Here is a 20686-nt window from a genome sequence, read left to right on the forward strand (position 1 = left end):
CCACCTATCCACCCACTCACCCACCTACCCACTCACCCACCTACCCACTCACCCACCTACCCACTCACCCACCTACCCACTCACCTACCCACCCACTCACCCACCTACCCACTCACCTACCCAATCATCCACCTACCCACTCACCCACCTACCCACTCACCTACCCACCCACTCACCCACCTACCCACTCACCTACCCACTCATCCACCTACCCACCCACCTACCCACCTACCCACTCATCCACCTACTCACTCACTCACCCACCTACCCACCTACCCACCCACTCACCCACCTACCCACTCACCCACCTACCCACTCACTTACCCACTCTCTCACCTACCCACCCACCTACCCACCCACTCACCCACCTATTTACCCAGTCATTCACCCACCTACCCACTCACTCACCCACTCACCTACCCACTCACTTACCCACCCACTTACCCAGTCATTCACCCACCTACCCACTCACTCACCCACTCACCAGCCCACCCGCTCACTCACCCACAACCCCACCCACTCACTCACCCACCCACTCACTCACCTACCCACCCACTCACCCACCTGCCTTCCCACTCACCTACCTACTCACTCGCCCACCCACAACTAAATCACTCACCTACCTACGCACTCACCGATCCGATAACCCACTCACCCACCTGCCTACCCACTCACCTACCCACTCACTCACCCACTCATCTACCTACCTACCCACTCACTCACCCACTCACCCACCCACCCACCTACCCACTCATCCACCTACCTACCCACTCACCCACCCACCTACCCACTCACCCACCTACCTACCCACTCACCTACCCACTCACTCACCCACTCATCCACCTACCTACCTACCCACTCACCCACCCACCTACCCACTCACTTACCCACACATCCACCTACTCACTCACCCACTCACCCACCCACCTACCCACTCACTTACCCACTCATCCACCTACTCACTCACCCACTCACCCACCTACCCACCCACTCACCCACCTACCCACTCACCCACCACTCACCCACATACTCACCCACCCACCCACTCACCCACCTATCCACTCACCCACCTACCCACTCACCCACTCACCTACCCACCTACTCACCCACTCACCACTCCACTCGACCGTTCACCCATCTACCTACCCACTCACCCATTCGATCACTCACCCACATACCCACTCACTCGCCCAATTTCCCACCCACTCACTCGCCCACCCAATCACCCATCCGATCATCCAACTACACACCTACTCACTCACCCACCACCCACTCACCACCCCACCCACTCACTCACCCACCCACTCACCACCCCACCCACTTACCCACCACCCACTCACCACCCCACCCACTCACTCACCCACTCACCACCCCACCTACTCACTCACACACCCACTCACAACCCCACCCACTCACCTCCCCACCCACCACCCACTCACTCACCCACTCACCCACTCACTCACTCACCCACTCACCCACCCACCCACTCACCTCCCCACCCACTCACTCACCCACCCACCCATTCACCACCCACCCACTCACCACTCACCCACCCACCCACTCACTCACCCACCCACTCACCTCCCCACCCACTCACTGACCCACCCACTCACTCACCACCCCACCCACTTACCCACCACCCACTCACCACCCCACCCACTCACTCACCCACTCACCACCCCACCTACTCACTCACACACCCACCCACTCACCACCCCACCCACTCACCTCCCCACCCACCACCCACCCACTCACCCACCCACCCACTCACCCACCTACCCACCCACTCACTCACCCACCCACCCACTCACCCACCCACCCACTCACCCACCCACTCACTCACTCACTCACCCACCCACCCACCCACTCACCTCCCCACCCACTCACTCACCCACCCACCCATTCACCACCCACCCACTCACCACTCACCCACCCACCCACTCACTCACCCACCCACCCACCTCCCCACCCACTCACTGACCCACCCACTCACTCACCACCCCACTCACCACCCCACCCACTTACCCACCACCCACTCACCACCCCACCCACTCACTCACCCACTCACCACCCCACCTACTCACTCACACACCCACCTACTCACCACCCAACCCACTCACCTCCCCACCCACCACCCACACACCCACTCACTCACTCACCCACCCACCCACTCACTCACCCACCCACCCACCTCCCCACCCACTCACTCACCCACCCACTCACTCACTCACCCACCCACCCACTCACTCACCCACCCACCCACCTCCCCACCCACTCACTCACCCACTCACCCACTCACTCACCCACCCCACTCACTCACCCACCTCCCCACCCACTCACTCACCCACCCACTCACCTCCCCACCCACTCACTGACCCACCCACTCACTCACCACCCCACTCACCACCCCACCCACTTCCCAACCACCCACTCACCACCCCACCCACTCACCCACTCACCACCCCACCCACTCACTCACCCACTCACCACCCCACCCACTCACCTCCCCACCCACCACCCACCCACTCACTCACCCACTCACCCACCCACTCACCCACTCACTCACCCACTCACCCACCCACTCACCCACTCACCCACCCACTCACTCACTCACCCACCCACCCATTCACCACCCACTCACCACCCCACTCACCCACTCACTCACCCACTCACCCACCCACTCACTCACTCACCCACCCACCCACTCACCACCCCACCCACTCACTCACCCACTCACCACCCCACCCACTCACTCACCCACCCACTCACTCACCACCCCACCCACTCACTCACTCACCCACCCACCTCCCCACCCACTCACTCACCCACCCACCCACCTCCCCACCCACTCACTGACCCACCCACCCACTCACCTCCCCACCCACTCACTCACCCACCCACCCACTCACTCACCCACTCACCTCCCCACCCACTCACCCACTCACTCACCCACCCCACTCACCCACCCCACTCACCCACCCACCCACACACCCACTCACCCACCCACCCACTCACCCACCCACTCACCTCCCCACCCACTCACTCACCCACCCACCCACTCACCCACCCACTCACCTCCCCACCCACTCACTCACCCACCCACTCACTCACTCACCCACCCACTCACTCACCCACCCACCCACTCACCTCCCCACCCACTCACTCACCCACCCACTCACTCACCCACTCACCTCCCCACCCACTCACCCACTCACTCACCCACCCACCCACCTCCCCACCCACTCACTCACCCACTCACCCACTCACTCACCCACCCCACTCACTCACCCACCCACCCACCTCCCCACCCACTCACTCACCCACCCACTCACCTCCCCACCCACTCACTGACCCACCCACTCACTCACCACCCCACTCACCACCCCACCCACTTCCCCACCACCCACTCACCACCCCACCCACTCACCCACTCACCACCCCACCCACTCACTCACCCACTCACCACCCCACCCACTCACCTCCCCACCCACCACCCACCCACTCACTCACCCACTCACCCACCCACTCACCCACTCACTCACCCACTCACCCACTCACCCACCCACTCACCCACTCACCCACCCACTCACTCACTCACCCACCCACCCATTCACCACCCACTCACCACCCCACTCACCCACTCACTCACCCACTCACCCACCCACTCACTCACTCACCCACCCACCCACTCACCACCCCACCCACTCACTCACCCACTCACCACCCCACCCACTCACTCACCCACCCACTCACTCACTCACCACCCCACCCACTCACTCACTCACCCACCCACCTCCCCACCCACTCACTCACCCACCCACCCACCTCCCCACCCACTCACTGACCCACCCACTCACCTCCCCACCCACTCACTCACCCACCCACCCACTCACTCACCCACTCACCTCCCCACCCACTCACCCACTCACTCACCCACCCCACTTCCCCACTCACCCACCCACCCACACACCCACTCACCCACCCACCCACTCACCCACCCACTCACCTCCCCACCCACTCACTCACCCACCCACCCACTCACCCACCCACTCACCTCCCCACCCACTCACTCACCCACCCACTCACTCACTCACTCACCCACCCACTCACTCACTCACCCACCCACCCACTCACCTCCCCACCCACTCACTCACCCACCCACCCACTCACTCACTCACCCACCCACCCACCTCCCCACTCACTCACCCACCCACCCACTCACCCACCCACTCACCCACCCACCCACCTCCCCACCCACTCACTCACCCACCCACCCACTCACCCACCCACTCACCCACTCACTCACCCACCCACCCACCCACTCACCCACCCACTCACCCACCCACCCACTCACCCACCCACCCACCCACCCACCCACTCACCCACCCACTCACCCACTCACTCACCCACCCACCCACCCACCCACTCACCCACCCACCCACCCACCCACTCACCCACCCACCCACCCACTCACTCACCCACCCACCCACCCACCCACCCACCCACTCACCCACCCACTCACCACCCCACTCACCCACCCACCCACCTCCCCACCCACTCACTCACCCACCCACCCACCCACTCACCCACTCACTCACCCACCCACCCACCTCCCCACCCACTCACTCACCCACCCACCCACCCACTCACCCACTCACTCACCCACCCACCCACCCACTCACTCACCCACCCACCCACCCACTCACCCACCCACTCACCCACTCACTCACCCACCCACCCACCCACTCACCCACCCACTCACCCACCCACTCACCCACCCACCCACCCACCCACTCACCCACCCACTCACCCACTCACTCACCCACCCACCCACCCACCCACTCACCCACCCACTCACCCACCCACCCACTCACCCACCCACTCACCCACTCACTCACCCACCCACCCACCCACCCACCCACCCACCCACTCACCCACCCACCCACCCACCCACCCACCCACTCACCCACTCACTCACCCACCCACCCACCCACTCACCCACTCACCCACCCACTCACCCACCCACCCACCCACTCACCCACCCACTCACCCACCCACTCACCCACTCACTCACCCACCCACCCACCCACTCACCCACCCACTCACCCACTCACTCACCCACCCACCCACCCACTCACCCACTCACCACCCCACTCACCACCCCACTCACCACCCCACTCACCACCCCACTCACCACCCCACTCACCACCCCACTCACCGCACCACTGAAACCCACATCGTATGGTAAACATTCCTCCAGTTGAGTTTTATTGACTGTAACTTTGACCGAAGCGCTCAGACGACGACGTTGCCGCCACACGTCCAACAACCATCGACATCATCATCATCATCGCCATCATCATCATCATCGCCATCATCATCGCCATCATCATCATCATCATCGTCGTCATCGTCGACATCGTCGTCGTTGTTGGAGGTTCTGCTCCGTTGCCCGATGAATGACATCACCGCCATCATCACTGCCATCATCACGCCTAGTGACATCACTGCCATCATCACCATCATCACCACCATCATCACTGCCATCATCACGCCTAGTGACATCACTGCCATCATCACCATCATCACCACCATCATCACTGCCATCATCACGCCTAGTGACATCACTGCCATCATCACCATCATCACCACCATCACTGCCATCACCACCACCACCACCATCATCATCACTGCCATCATCACGCCTAGTGACATCACTGCCATCATCACCATCACCACCATCATCACCACCATCACCACCATCATCACTGCCATCATCATGCCTAGTGACATCACTGCCATCATCACCATCACCACCATCACCACCATCACCACTGCCATCATCATGCCTAGTGACATCACTGCCATCATCACCATCACCACCATCATCATCATCATCACTGCCATCATCATGCCTAGTGACATCACTGCCATCATCACCATCACCACCATCATCACTGCCATCATCATGCCTAGTGACATCACTGCCATCATCACCATCATCACTGCCATCACCACCACCATCACGTCTAGTGACATCACTTCCATCATGAAGGCAGCGATGTGATGGTGATGATGTAGGTGATGGTGATGATGTAGGTGATGTAGGTGATGGTGATGATTGATGATGTGGTGATGATGTAGGTGATGGTGATGATGTGGGTGATGGTGAAGGTGGTGGTGATGATGGTGGTGATGGTGATGATGTAGGTGATGGTGATGATGTAGGTGATGTAGGTGATGATGATGATGTAGATGATGGTGAAGGTGATGATGTAGATGATGGTGAAGGTGATGCTGATGGTGATGATGGTGGTGATGGTGATGATGTGGGTGATGGTGATGATGTAAGTGATGGTGATGATGTAGATGATGGTGATGATGTAGGTGATGGTGATGATGTAGGTGATGGTGATGATGTAGGTGATGATGTGGGTGATGGTGTGATGTGGGTGATGGTGATGATGGTGATGATGATGGTGAAGGTGATGATGGTGATGATGGTGATGATGATGGTGATGATGATGTGGGTGATGGTGATGATGTAGATGATGGTGATGATGTAGATGATGGTGGTGATGATGGTGGTGATGATGATGATGGTGATGATGGTGGTGATGATGATGGTGGTGATGGTGATGATGATGGTGATGATGATGGTGATGGTGATGATGGTGATGATGATGTGGGTGATGGTGATGATGTAGATGATGGTGATGATGGTGAAGGTGATGATGATGATGGTGATGATGGTGGTGATGATGATGGTGGTGATGGTGATGATGATGGTGGTGATGGTGATGATGATGGTGGTGATGGTGATGATGATGGTGATGATGGTGATGATGATGTGGGTGATGGTGATGATGTAGATGATGGTGATGATGGTGATGATGGTGATGATGGTGGTGATGGTGATGATGATGGTGGTGATGGTGATGATGATGGTGGTGATGATGATGATGATGGTGGTGATGGTGATGATGATGGTGGTGATGATGATGGTGGTGATGATGATGATGATGGTGATGCTGATGATGATGATGGTGGTGATGATGATGTAGATGATGGTGAAGGTGATGAGGGTGGAGGTTGATGGTAAGTAGGTGAGTAGGGTGATCAGCTGAGTAGTAGGTGAGTAGGGTGATCAGCTGAGTAGGGTGAGGAGGTGGTGGTGAGGGTGGTGAGGGTGGTGAGTGGTGAGGAGTAGGTGGTGAGTGTGGTGGTGAGTGTGGTGGTGAGGATGAGTGGTGGTGAGTGTGGTGGTGAGTGTGCTGGTGAGTGTGGTAGTGGTGAGTGTGGTGGTGAGGATGAGTGGTGGTGAGTGTGGTGAGGGTGGTGAGTGGTTAGGAGTAGGTGGTGAGTGTGCTGGTGAGTGTGGTGGTGAGGGTGGTGGTGAGGGTGGTGGTGAGGGTGGTGGTGAGGGTGGTGGTGAGGGTGGTGAGTGTGGTGAGGGTGGTGGTGAGGGTGGTGAGTGGTTAGGAGTAGGTGGTGAGTGTGCTGGTGAGGGTGGTGAGTAGGTGGTGAGTCGTTAGTAGGTGGCGAGTGTGGTGAGTGTGGTGAGTGTGGTGATGGTGAGTGTGGGGAGGAGTAAGAGGTGAGTGGTGGTGGTGAGGGTGGTGAGTAGGTGGTGAGGGTGGTGAGGGTGGTGGTGGTGAGGGTGGTGAGTAGGTGGTGAGGGTGGTGAGGGTGGTGGTGGTGAGGGTGGTGAGTAGGTGGTGAGGGTGGTGGTGGTGAGCGTGGTGAGTAGCTGGTGAGTAGGTGGTGAATAGGTGGTGAGCGTGGTGGTAGGTGGTGAGCGTGGTGAGTAGGTGGTGAGGGTGGTGAGTAGGTGGTGAGTAGGTGGTGAGTAGGTGGTGAGGGTGGTGGTGGTGAGTGTGGTGGTCATGAGTAGGTGGTGAGTAGGTGGTGAGTAGGTGGTGAGCGTGGTGAGTAGGTGGTGAGGGTGGTGAGTAGGTGGTGAGTAGGTGGTGAGTAGGTGGTGAGGGTGGTGGTGGTGAGTGTGGTGGTCATGAGTAGGTGGTGAGTAGGTGGTGAGTAGGTGGTGAGCGTGGTGAGTAGGTGGTGAGGGTGGTGAGTAGGTGGTGAGTAGGTGGTGAGTAGGTGGTGAGGGTGGTGGTGGTGAGTGTGGTGGTCATGAGTAGGTGGTGAGTAGGTGGTGAGTAGTGGTGAGCGTGGTGAGTAGGTGGTGAGTAGGTGGTGAGTAGGTGGTGAGTAGGTGGTGAGTGGGTGGTGAGTAGGTGGTTGAGTAGGTGGTGAGTAGGTGGTGAGTAGGTGGTGAGCGTGGTGAGTAGGTGGTGAGTAGGTGGTGAGTAGGTGGTGAGGGTGGTGGTGGTGAGTGTGGTGGTCATGAGTAGGTGGTGAGTAGGTGGTGAGTAGGTGGTGAGTAGGTGGTGAGTAGGTGGTGAGCGTGGTGAGTAGGTGGTGAGTAGGTGGTGAGTAGGTGGTGAGTAGGTGGTGAGAGGTGGTGAGCAGGTGGTGAGTAGGTGGTGAGTAGGTGGTGAGTAGGTGGTGAGAGGTGGTGAGTAGGTGGTGAGCGTGGTGAGCAGGTGGTGAGTAGGTGGTGAGTAAGTGGTGAGTAGGTGGTGAGGGTGGTGAGTAGGTGGTGAGTAGGTGGTGAGTCGGTGGTGAGTAGGTGGTGAGCGTGGTGAGTAGGTGGTGAGTAGGTGGTGAGCGTGGTGAGTAGGTGGTGAGTAGGTGGTGAGTAGGTGGTGAGTAGGTGGTGAGTGGGTGGTGAGTAGGTGGTGAGTAGGTGGTGAGTAGGTGGTGAGCGTGGTGAGTAGGTGGTGAGTAGGTGGTGAGTAGGTGGTGAGTAGGTGGTGAGTAGGTGGTGAGGGTGGTGAGTAGGTGGTGAGTAGGTGGTGAGCGTGGTGAGTAGGTGGTGAGTAGGTGGTGAGGTGGTGGTGTTAGGTGGTGGTGGTGTGAGTAGGTGGTGAGTAGGTGGTGAGTAGGTGGTGAGGGGTGGTAGGTGGTGAGTAGGTGGTGAGGGGTGAGTAGGTGGTGAGTAGGTTGTGAGGTGGGAGGGTGGTGAGTAGGTGGTGAGTGAGGGGGGTGGGAGGTGAGGGTGGTGAGGGGGGGGGGGGGGGGGGGGGGGGGGGGGGGGGGGGGGGGGGGGGGGGGGGGGGGAGGGGGGGGGGGAGTGGTGAGTAGGTGGTGAGTAGGTGGTGAGTAGGTGGTGAGTAGGTGGTGAGCGTTTAGTTCTCTTGACGCTTCTTGAGGGCGGCAGCGAGGTCGTTGCGTAGAGCGTCTTGATGAGACTTGTCAGACGCAGACTGCAGAGTCCTGGGGGAGGGAGGGGAGGGGGAGAGAGGGAGGGGGGAGGGGGGGAGGAGAGGGAGAGGGGAGGGGGAGAGGGGGGAGAGGGGGGAGGGGGAGAGGGGGGAGGGAGGGGGGGGAGAGGGGGGAGGGGAGGGAGGGGGGGGGAGAGGGAGGGGGGGGAAAGGGGGGAGGGGGAGAGGGGAGGGAGAGAGAGGGGAGGAGAGGGGGGAGGGAGAGAGAGGGGAGGAGAGGGGGGAGGGAGGGGGGGGGGGAGAGAGAGGGGGGAGGGAGGGGGGGGGAGAGGGAGGGGGGGGGAGAGGGGGGAGGGAGAGAGAGGGGAGGAGAGAGGGGAGGGAGGGGAGGGGGAGAGAGAGGGGGGAGGGAGGGGGGGGGAGAGGGAGGGGGGGGGAGAGGGGGGAGGGGGAGAGAGGGGAGGGAGAGAGAGGGGAGGAGAGGGGGGAGGGAGAGAGAGGGGAGGAGAGGGGGGAGGGAGGGGGGGGGGAGAGAGGGGAGGGGGAGAGAGGGGAGGGAGGGGGGGGAGAGGGGAGGGAGGGGGGAGGGGGGGGGGAGAGGGGAGGGGGGAGAGGGGAGGGAGGGGAGGGGGAGGGAGGGAGGGGGGAGGGGGGGGGGAGAGGGGAGGGGGAGAGGGGGAGGAGGGGGGGGGAGGGAGGGGGGGAGAGGGAGGGGGGGGGGGAGGGGGGGAGAGGGGAGGGGTAAGGGGGGGAGGGGGCAGTGTAATGTTCCACGCTTTGCAACGCAATTCAACAGCTATGCAATGCACATGCAATGTACTGCATTGCCCTGCGATGTAATGCCATCCATCGCAATGCGACCCAATGCGATGCAAAGAACTGCCACACACGGTGCGGGTGAGGGGTGGGTGGGTGGGTGATGGGGGGGGTGGGTGGTGAGGTGGGTGGGGTGGTGGGTGGGTGGGTGGGGTGGTGGGTGGGTGGGTGACGGGGTGGGTGGGTGGGTGTTCGTTCCATCTCACGGCGGCTCAGTCCTCGTCGGGCTGGATGGAGATCTGCCTCTGGGTGAGCACCTGGGACAGTTCACGCTGCAGCAGCTGCAGCTTCTTAGTGTCGGCTAGCGGGTCCGCAGACCTGGCCGCCCCCGCGTCACGGGGGAGGTCGCGGGAGGGTCGTGGGAGGTCGTGTGACGTGGGAGGGTCACGGGAGGGTCAAGGAGGTCACAGGAGGTCGTGGGAGGGTCACGGAAGGGTTGTGGGAGGGTCAAGGAGGTCGTGGGAGGGTCAAGGAGGTCGTGGGAGGGTCAAGGAGGTCGTGGGAGGGTCGTGGGAGGTCGTGGGAGGGTCACGAGAGGTCGTAGGAGGGTCACGGGAGGTCGTGGGAGGGTCACGGGAGGTCGTGGGAGGTCGTGGGAGGTCGTGGGAGGTCGTGGGAGGGTCAAGGAGGTCACGGGAGGTGGCGGGAGTTTACAGGAGGTCACAGTAGGTTACCGGAGGGTCATGGGAGGTCATTGGGAGGGTCACGGGCCGGTTCAAGGGAGGTCACGGGAGGTCACGCAAGGTCAAGGGTTAACGGGAAGTCGCAGGAGGTCACGGGAGAGTCGAGGAAGGTCGCGGGAGGTCGCAGGAGATTTCACGGATGGTTCACGGATGGTTCACGGAAGGTCACGGAAGGTCACGGAAGGTCACGGAAGGTTCACGGAAGGTTCACGGAAGGTCACCAGAAGCCACCGAAGGAAGAGATGCGGAAGATGCAAACAGAAGGTGACGGGGAGATGAGGAGAGGCGGGGGGGGAGAGACAGAGACAGAGAGACAGAGAGACAGAGAGAGACAGAGACACAGAGAGAGACACAGAGACAGAGAGAGACACAGAGAGAGACACAGAGTGACAGAGACACGGAGAGACAGAGAGAGACACAGAGAGAGACAGAGACAGAGACAGACAGAGAGAGAGACAGAGAGAGACACGGAGAGACAGAGACAGAGAGAGAGACAGATACAGAGAGAGACAGAGACACAGAGAGAGAGACAGAGAGAGAGAGAGACAGATACAGAGAGAGAGACACAGAGACACAGATTGAGACAGAGACACAGACAGAGACACAGAGAGAAACACAGAGAGAGACACAGAGAGAGAGAGACACAGAGAGAGAGAGACACAGAGACACAGAGAGACACAGAGACACAGAGAGACACAGAGACAGAGAGAGAGACACAGAGAGACAGACACAGACAGAGGCACAGAGAGACAGAGACACAGAGACAGAGAGACACAGAGAGACACAGAGAGACAGAGATACAGAGACAGAGAGACACAGAGAGACACAGAGACAGGGAGAGAGACAGGGAGAGAGACAGAGAGACACAGAGACACAGAGACAGAGAGACACAGAGAGACAGAGACACAGAGACAGAGAGACACAGAGAGACACAGAGAGACAGAGATACAGAGACAGAGAGACACAGAGAGACACAGAGACAGGGAGAGAGACAGGGAGAGAGACAGAGAGACACAGAGACACAGAGACAGAGAGACACAGAGAGACAGAGGACACAGAGAGACACAGAGAGACAGAGATACAGAGACAGAGAGACACAGAGAGACACAGAGAGACAGAGATACAGAGACAGAGAGACACAGAGAGACAGAGATACAGAGACAGAGAGACACAGAGAGACACAGAGAGACAGAGACACAGAGACAGAGAGACACAGAGAGACACAGAGACAGGGAGAGAGACAGGGAGAGAGACAGAGAGACAGAGAGACACAGAGAGACAGAGACAGAGAGACAGAGAGACACAGAGACAGAGAGAGAGACAGGGAGAGAGACAGGGGGACAGGGAGAAACGGGGAGACAGACATCAGGAGGAAAAAAACAAAATCAGCGGAAATGAAAACAACGCCAAGTAAATAAGCCGCTCGCTTTGGTTCTTTCGGAAAAGTCACGTCCTAAAGATAAAACAACAAACTAAATACTTCTAGATTTGAAGCTCTCGCGACTGCAATGATTCATATTCTCAGGTTTTTTCGGCAAAGTCACGTCGGTAAAAACATTGAAATTAACGAAAGTAAAATGAAACAAAAAAAAATAAAATTCACGACGTTTCGGAGGCGACGCGAGTCTCCGTCATCAGGTGGGACCGCCAATTAAATACCAGCACGCCGCCGCCACGACGACGCTTCGATCGCGACACGAGCAGTCGCCATCGGGAATCAAAGAAAGAAATTGCAGCAAAAATCTAACCACTATAGACAGACACACACACACAGAGAGAGAGACACACGTGTCAGCAGACAGACATCACAAAGACACACACAGAGAGAGAGACACGTATCAGCAGACAGACATCACAAAGACACACAAAGAGACACATATCAGCAGACAGACATCACAAAGACACACAGAGAGAGAGAGACACACGTATCAGCAGACAGACATCACAAAGACACACAGAGAGAGAGACCACGTGTCAGCAGACAGACATCACAAAGACACACAGAGAGAGAGACCACGTGTCAGCAGACAGACATCACAAAGACACAGAGAGAGAGAGAGACACACGTATCAGCAGACAGACATCACAAAGACACACAGAGAGAGAGAGACACACGTATCAGCAGACAGACATCACAAAGACACACAGAGAGAGAGACCACGTGTCAGCAGACAGACATCACAAAGACACAGAGAGAGAGAGAGACACACGTATCAGCAGACAGACATCACAAAGACACACAGAGAGAGAGAGACACACGTATCAGCAGACAGACATCACAAAGACACACAGAGAGAGAGACACACGTATCAGCAGACAGACATCACAAAGACACACAGAGAGAGAGACACGTATCAGCAGACAGACATCACAAAGACACACACAGAGAGAGACACACGTATCAGCAGACAGACATCACAAAGACACACAGAGAGAGAGAGAGACACGTATCAGCAGACAGACATCACAAAGACACACAGAGAGAGACACACGTATCAGCAGACAGACATCACAAAGACACACAGACAGAGAGAGAACACGTATCAGCAGACAGACATCACAAAGACACACAGACAGAGAGACACACGTATCAGCAGACAGACATCACAAAGACACAGAGAGAGAGAGACACACACGTATCAGCAGACAGACATCACAAAGACACACAGACAGAGAGACACACGTATCAGCAGACAGACATCACAAAGACACACAGAGAGAGAGAGAGACACACGTATCAGCAGACAGACATCACAAAGACACACAGAAAGAGAGAGAGACACGTATCAGCAGACAGACATCACAAAGACACACAGACAGAGAGACACACGTATCAGCAGACAGACATCACAAAGACACACACACAGAGAGACACGTATCAGCAGACAGACATCACAAAGACACACAGAGAGAGAGACACACGTATCAGCAGACAGACATCACAAAGACACACAGAGAGAGACACACGTATCAGCAGACAGACATCACAAAGACACACAGAGAGAGAGACACACGTATCAGCAGACAGACATCACAAAGACACACAGACAGAGAGAGACACGTGTCAGCAGACAGACATCACAAAGACACACAGACAGAGAGAGAGACACGTATCAGCAGACAGACATCACAAAGACACACAGACAGAGAGAGAGACACATATTAGCAGACAGACATCACAAAGACACACAGACAGAGAGAACACGTATCAGCAGACAGACATCACAAAGACACACAGAGAGAGACACACGTATCAGCAGACAGACATCACAAAGACACACAGAGAGAGACACACGTATCAGCAGACAGACATCACAAAGACACACAGAGAGAGAGACACACGTATCAGCAGACAGACATCACAAAGACACACAGAGAGAGAGACACACGTATCAGCAGACAGACATCACAAAGACACACAGAGAGAGACACACGTATCAACAGACAGACATCACAAAGACACACAGACAGAGAGAACACGTATCAGCAGACAGACATCACAAAGACACACAGAGAGAGAGACACACGTATCAGCAGACAGACATCACAAAGACACACAGAGAGAGAGACACACACGTATCAGCAGACAGACATCACAAAGACACACAGAGAGAGACACACGTATCAGCAGACAGACATCACAAAGACACACAGAGAGAGAGACACACGTATCAGCAGACAGACATCACAAAGACACACAGAGAGAGAGAGACGTATCAGCAGACAGACATCACAAAGACACAAACAGAGATAGACACACGTATCAGCAGACAGACATCACAAAGACACACAGATAGAGACACACGTATCAGCAGACAGACATCACAAAGACACACACACAGAGAGAGGACACGTATCAGCCTCTCTCTGTGTATCTTGGTGATGTCTGTCTGCTTGTGTGTCTGTCTATAGTTTTCTGGTTAGATTTTTGTTGCTATTTCATGTACACCCGATGACGGGTGTACATCGTGTTGCGATCGAAACGTCGTAGTGTGCTAGTATTTAATTTATTTTTTTATCCATCAACGTGACTTCACCGAAAGAACCAAATAAAAATTCCTGCGGTCACGAAAGCTCCAAATTAAGATTAAATGAATGAAGTAACGGAGAGAGAGACAGCAAGAGAGGCAGATGAGGCAGATGAGGCAGATGAGATGACAATAACAGCAACTTGCTGGGAGAACAACGGAGATGAATCGTGAACCACACGGGGAGATGGTGGGTGGGCAAGTGGGTGGGTGGGTAGGTGAGTGGGTGGGTGGGTGAGTGGGTGGGTGGGTGGGTGGGTGGGTGGGTGAGTGGGTGGGTGGGTGAGTGGGTGAGTGGGTGGGTGGGTGGGTGGGTGAGGGGGTGGGTGGGTGAGTGGGTGAGTGGGTGAGGGGTGGGTGGGTGAGTGAGGGGGTGAGTAGGTAGGTGAGTGGGTGAGTGGGTGGATGAGGGGGTGGGTGGGTGGGTGAGGGGGTGGATGGGTGGGTGAGTGGGTGAGTGGGTGGGTGGGTGAGTGGGTGGGTGAGTGGGTGAGTGGGTGGGTGAGTGGGTGGGTGAGTGGGTGAGTGGGTGGGTGGGTGGGTGGGTGAGTGGGTGAGGGGGTGGGTGGGTGAGTGAGGGGGTGAGTAGGTAGGTGAGTGGGTGAGTGGGTGGATGAGGGGGTGGGTGGGGTGGGTGGGTGAGGGGGTGGATGGGTGGGTGAGTGGGTGAGGGGGTGGGTGGGTGGGTGAGTGAGTGGGTGAGTGGGTGGGTGAGTGGATGGGTGGGTGAGTGGGTGAGTGAGTGGGTGAGTGGGTGGGTGAGTGGGTGGGTGAGGGGGTGGATGGGTGAGGGGGTGGGTGGGTGGGTGAGTGGGTGGGTGGGTGAGTGGGTGGGTGAGTGGGTGGGTGAGTGGGTGGGTGGGTGGGTGAGTGGGTGGGTGGGTGGGTGGGTGAGTGGGTGGGTGAGTGAGTGGTGAGTGGGTGGGTGAGTGGGTGGGTGAGTGGGTGGGTGGGTGGGTGAGTGGGTGGGTGGGTGAGTGAGTGGGTGGGTGAGTGAGTGGGTGAGTGGGTGGGTCAGTGGGTGCGTGAGGGGGTGGATGGGTGGGTGAGGGGGTGGGTGGGTGGGTGGGTGAGTGGTGAGGTGAGTGGTGTGATGGATGTTTCACCTCAGTCCATTGACGATGTCCTTGGTTTTCCCAAAGTAGATGTCATTCAGAGTGTTACGGATCTTATTCTCCATGTCCTGTGGGAGAGAGTGGTGAGTGAGTAGGTGAGTGAGTGAGTGGGTGAGTGAGTGGGTGGGTGGGTGGTTGAGTGGGTGAGTGGTGAGTGAGTGGGTGAGTGGGTGGGTGGGTGGTTGAGTGGGTGAGTGGTGAGTGAGTGGGTGGGTGGTTGAGTGGGTGAGTGGTGAGTGGTGAGTGAGTGGGTAAGTGAATGAGTAGGTGGGTGGGTGAGTGATTGAGTGAGTGGGTGAGTGAGGAGGTGGGTGGGTGAGTGGTGAATGGGTGAGTGGGTGAGTGAGTGGTGATTGAGTGGGTGAGTGAGTGAATAGGTGGGTGGGTGAGTGGTTGAGTGAGTAAGTGAGTGAGTGAGTGGGTGAGTGAGTGGGTGGGAGAGTGGGTGGGTGAGTGAGTGGGTGAGTGGGTGAGTGGGTGAGTGAGTGGGTGAGTGGTGAGTAGGTGGGTGAGTGAGTGGGTGAGTGAGTGAGTGGGTGAGTGAGTGGTGAGTGAGTAGGTGGGTGAGTGAGTGGTGAGTGGGTGAGTGAGTGGGTGGGTGAGTGAGTGATTGAGTGGTTGAGTGAGTGGGTGAGTGAGTGAGTGGATGAGTGGGTGAGTGAATGGTGAGTGAGTGAGTGGGTGAGTGAGTGAGTGTGTGAGTGGTGGGTGAGTGAGTGGTGAGTGGGTGAGTGAGTGGTGAGTGAGTGAGTGAGTGAGTGGTGAGTGAGTGTGTGGTGAGTGAGTGGTGAGTGAGTGGTGAGTGAGTGTGTGGTGAGTGAGTGGTGAGTGAGTGTGTGGTGAGTGAGTGGTGAGTGAGTGGGTGGGTGAGTGAGTGGTGAGTGGTTGAGTGAGTGGGTGAGTGAGTGTGTGAGTGGTGGGTGAGTGAGTGGTGAGTGGGTGAGTGAGTGGCGAGTGAGTGAGTGGTGAGTGAGTGGGTGAGTGAGTGGTGAGTGAGTGAGTGTGTGAGTGGTGGGTGAGTGAGTGGTGAGTGGGTGAGTGAGTGGTGAGTGAGTGAGTGTGTGGTGAGTGAGTGGTGAGTGAGTGGTGAGTGGTTGAGTGAGTGGGTGAGTGGTGGGTGAGTGAGTGGTGAGTGGTTGAGTGAGTGGGTGCGTGAGTGAGTGGGTGAGTGAGTGAGTGAGTGGGTGAGTGAGTGGTGAGTGAGTGAGTGAGTAGGTGAGTGAGTGGTTGGTGAGTGGTGAGTGAGTGGTGAGTGAGTGGGTCAGTGAGTGAGTGAGTGGTGAATGAGTGGTAAGTGAGTGGTGAGTGAGTGGTGAGTGAGTGGTGAATGAGTGAGTGGTAAGTGAGTGAGTGGGTGAGTGAGTGGTGAGTGTATGAGTGAGTGAGTGGGTGAGTGAGTGGGTGAGTGAGTGAGTGAGTGGTGAGTGGGTGAGTGGGTGAGTGAGTGAGTGTGTGAGTGGTGGGTGAGTGAGTGAGTGGGTGAGTGAGTGGTGAGTGAGTGAGTGGTGAGTGAGTGGGTCAGTGAGTGAGTGAGTGGTGAGTGAGTGGTGAGTGAGTGGTGAGTGAGTGAGTGGTGAGTGAGTGAGTGGGTGAGTGAGTGGTGAGTGTATGAGTGAGTGAGTGGGTGAGTGAGTGGGTGAGTGAGTGAGTGGTGAGTGGGTGAGTGAGTGAGTGGGTGAGTGAGTGGTGAGTGAGTGGGTGAGTGAGTGAGTGGGTGAGTGAGTGGGTGGGTGAGTGAGTGGGTGAGTGGTGAGTGAGTGGTGAGTGAGTGGTGGGTGAGTGAGTGGTGAGTGAGTGAGTGAGTCGATGAGTGGTGAGTGAGTGGGTGAGTGGTGAGTGAGTGAGTGAGTGGTGAGTGAGTGAGTGGGTGAGTGGGTGGGTGAGTGGTGAGTGAGAGAGTGGGTGAGTGGTGAGTGAGTGGGTGAGTGAGTGAGTGGGTGAGTGGGTGAGTGAGTGGGTGAGTGAGTGAGTGGTGAGTGGTGAGTGAGTGAGTGGTGAGTGAGTGAGTGAGTGGTGAGTGAGTGAGTGGTGAGTGGTGAGTGAGTGAGTGGTGAGTGGTGAGTGAGTGGTGAGTGAGTGGTGAGTGAGCGAGTGAGTAGGTGAGTGAGTGGGTGAGTGAGTGGGTGAGTGAGTGAGTGGTGAGTGAGTGAGTGGTGAGTGAGTGGTGAGTGAGTGGGTGAGTGAGTGAGTGGTGAGTGAGTGAGTGGTGAGTGAGTGAGTGGGTGAGTGAGTGGTGAGTGAGTGAGTGGTGAGTGAGTGAGTGGTGAGTGGGTGAGTGAGTGGGTGAGTGAGTGAGTGGGTGAGTGAGTGGGTGAGTGAGTGGGTGAGTGAGTGAGTAGGTGAGTGAGTGGTGAGTGAGTGGTGAGTGAGTGGTGAGTGAGTGGTGAGTGAGTGAGTGGGTGAGTGAGTGGGTGGGTGAGTGGTGTGAGTGAGTGGGTGAGTGAGTGGGTGAGTGAGTGGGTGAGTGAGTGAGTGGGTGAGTGAGTGGGTGGGTGAGTGAGTGGGTGAGTGAGTGGTGAGTGGGTGAGTGAGTGAGCGTGAGTGGGTGAGTGAGTGGTGAGTGAGTGAGCGGTGAGTGGGTGAGTGAGTGGGGAGTGAGTGGGTGGGTGAGTGGGTGAGTGAGTGAGTGGGGAGTGAGTGGGTGGGTGAGTGGGTGAGTGAGTGAGTGGGGAGTGAGTGGGTGGGTGAGTGGGTGAGTGGGTGAGTGGGTGAGTGAGTGAGTGGTGAGTGAGTGGGTGAGTGAGTGAGTGAGTGGGTGAGTGAGTGGTGAGTGGGTGAGTGAGTGAGTGAGTGGTGAGTGAGTGGGTGGTGAGTGAGTGGGTGAGTGAGTGAGTGAGTGGGTGAGTGAGTGGTGAGTGAGTGAGTGAGTGGTGAGTGAGTGGGTGAGTGAGTGAGTGAGTGGGTGAGTGAGTGGTGAGTGGGTGAGTGAGTGAGTGAGTGGGTGAGTGAGTGGGTGGGTGAGTGAGTGGGTGAGTGAGTGAGTGGGTGAGTGAGTGGGTGAGTGAGTGAGTGGTGGGTGAGTGAGTGAGTGAGTGGTGGTGAGTGGGTGAGTGAGTGAGTGAGTGGGTGAGTGAGTGAGTGAGTGGGTGAGTGAGTGGTGAGTGAGTGAGTGGGTGGGCGAGTGAGTGGGTGAGTGGGTGAGTGAGTGAGTGAGTGGGTGAGTGAGTGAGTGAGTGGGTGAGTGGGTGAGTGAGTGGGTGAGTGAGTGAGTGGTGGGTGGGTGGGTGAGTGAGTGAGTGGGTGAGTGAGTGAGTGGGTGGGTGAGTGAGTGGGTGGGTGAGTGGGTGAGTGAGTGAGTGAGTGGGTGAGTGAGTGAGTGAGTGGGTGAGTGGGTGGGTGAGTGAGTGAGTGAGTGGGTGGGTGAGTGGGTGAGTGAGTGAGTGAGTGGGTGAGTGAGTGGTGAGTGAGTGAGTGGGTGGGTGAGTGAGTGAGTGAGTGGGTGAGTGAGTGAGTGGGTGAGTGAGTGGGTGGGTGAGTGAGTGAGTGAGTGGGTGAGTGAGTGAGTGAGTGGGTGGGTGAGTGAGTGAGTGAGTGAGTGAGTGGGTGGGTGAGTGAGTGAGTGGGTGAGTGAGTGAGTGGGTGGGTGAGTGAGTGGGTGGGTGAGTGAGTGAGTGAGTGGTGAGTGAGTGAGTGGGTGGGTGAGTGAGTGAGTGGGTGAGTGAGTGAGTGGTGGTGAGTGAGTGAGTGAGTGAGTGGGTGAGTGAGTGAGTGGGTGGGTGAGTGAGTGGGTGAGTGAGTGGTGAGTGAGCGTGAGTGGGTGAGTGAGTGGTGAGTGGGTGAGTGAGTGGGTGAGTGAGTGGGTGAGTGAGTGAGTGGGTGAGTGAGTGGTGAGTGAGTGAGTGGGTGAGTGAGTGGTGAGTGAGTGGGTGAGTGAGTGAGTGAGTGGTGAGTGAGTGGTGAGTGAGCGGTGAGTGGGTGAGTGAGTGGGTGGGTGAGTGAGTGAGTGGGTGAGTGAGTGGTGAGTGAGTGAGCGGTGAGTGGTGAGTGAGTGGGTGAGTGGGTGAGTGAGTGGGTGAGTGAGTGGGTGAGTGAGCGATGAGTGGGTGAGTGAGTGGGTGAGTGGGTGAGTGAGTGGTGAGTGAGCGGTGAGTGGGTGAGTGAGTGAGTGAGTGTGTGAGTGGGTGGGTGAGTGAGTGAGTGAGTGGGTGGGTGAGTGAGTGAGTGGGTGAGTGAGTGAGTGGGTGAGTGAGTGGTGAGTGAGTGGTGAGTGAGCGGTGAGTGGGTGAGTGAGTGGGTGGGTGAGTGAGTGAGTGGGTGAGTGAGTGAGTGAGTGGTGAGTGAGCGGTGAGTGGGTGAGTGAGTGGGTGAGTGGGTGAGTGAGTGGTGAGTGAGTGGGTGAGTGAGCGGTGAGTGGGTGAGTGAGTGGGTGAGTGGGTGAGTGAGTGGTGAGTGAGCGGTGAGTGGGTGAGTGAGTGAGTGAGTGTGTGAGTGGGTGGGTGAGTGAGTGAGTGTGGGTGGGTGAGTGAGTGAGTGAGTGGGTGGGTGAGTGAGTGAGTGGGTGAGTGAGTGGTGAGTGAGTGGTGAGTGAGCGGTGAGTGGGTGAGTGAGTGGGTGGGTGAGTGAGTGAGTGGGTGAGTGAGTGGTGAGTGAGTGGTGAGTGAGCGGTGAGTGGGTGAGTGAGTGGGGTGAGTGGGGTGAGTGAGTGGGTGAGTGAGTGGGTGAGTGAGCGGTGAGTGGGTGAGTGAGTGGGTGAGTGGGTGAGTGAGTGGTGAGTGAGCGGTGAGTGGGTGAGTGAGTGAGTGAGTGTATGAGTGGGTGGGTGAGTGAGTGAGTGAGTGGGTGGGTGAGTGAGTGAGTGAGTGAGTGGGTGAGTG

General features: G+C 57.6%; 2 protein-coding genes across 2 annotated transcripts; both read right to left on the reverse strand.

Annotated features, from left to right (window-relative positions):
• Window positions 1-5245: 5245 nt before the first annotated feature.
• LOC144955441 (uncharacterized) lies at window positions 5246-7107 on the reverse strand (the record flags this gene model as incomplete). Its single annotated transcript, XM_078885657.1, has 1 exon — window positions 5246-7107. A coding segment is annotated over one exon (1812 nt), but the record flags the coding sequence as incomplete, so codon positions are not given.
• A 27-nt stretch (window positions 7108-7134) lies between these two features.
• On the reverse strand, window positions 7135-10080 carry LOC144955442 (uncharacterized). Its single transcript, XM_078885658.1, has 7 exons — window positions 10059-10080; window positions 9148-9282; window positions 8753-8897; window positions 8636-8675; window positions 8253-8421; window positions 8020-8144; window positions 7135-7916 (listed from the first exon to the last, which is right to left on the reverse strand). Exons 1-7 carry the CDS (start codon window positions 10078-10080, stop codon window positions 7479-7481), a joined length of 1074 nt encoding a protein of 357 aa, XP_078741784.1. The 3' UTR covers window positions 7135-7478.
• Between the last annotated feature and the right edge of the window lie 10606 nt (window positions 10081-20686).

The sequence above is a fragment of the Lampetra fluviatilis genome, unplaced genomic scaffold (genome assembly GCF_964198595.1).
Source record: "Lampetra fluviatilis unplaced genomic scaffold, kcLamFluv1.1 SCAFFOLD_853, whole genome shotgun sequence".
Lineage (NCBI taxonomy): Eukaryota > Metazoa > Chordata > Hyperoartia > Petromyzontiformes > Petromyzontidae > Lampetra > Lampetra fluviatilis.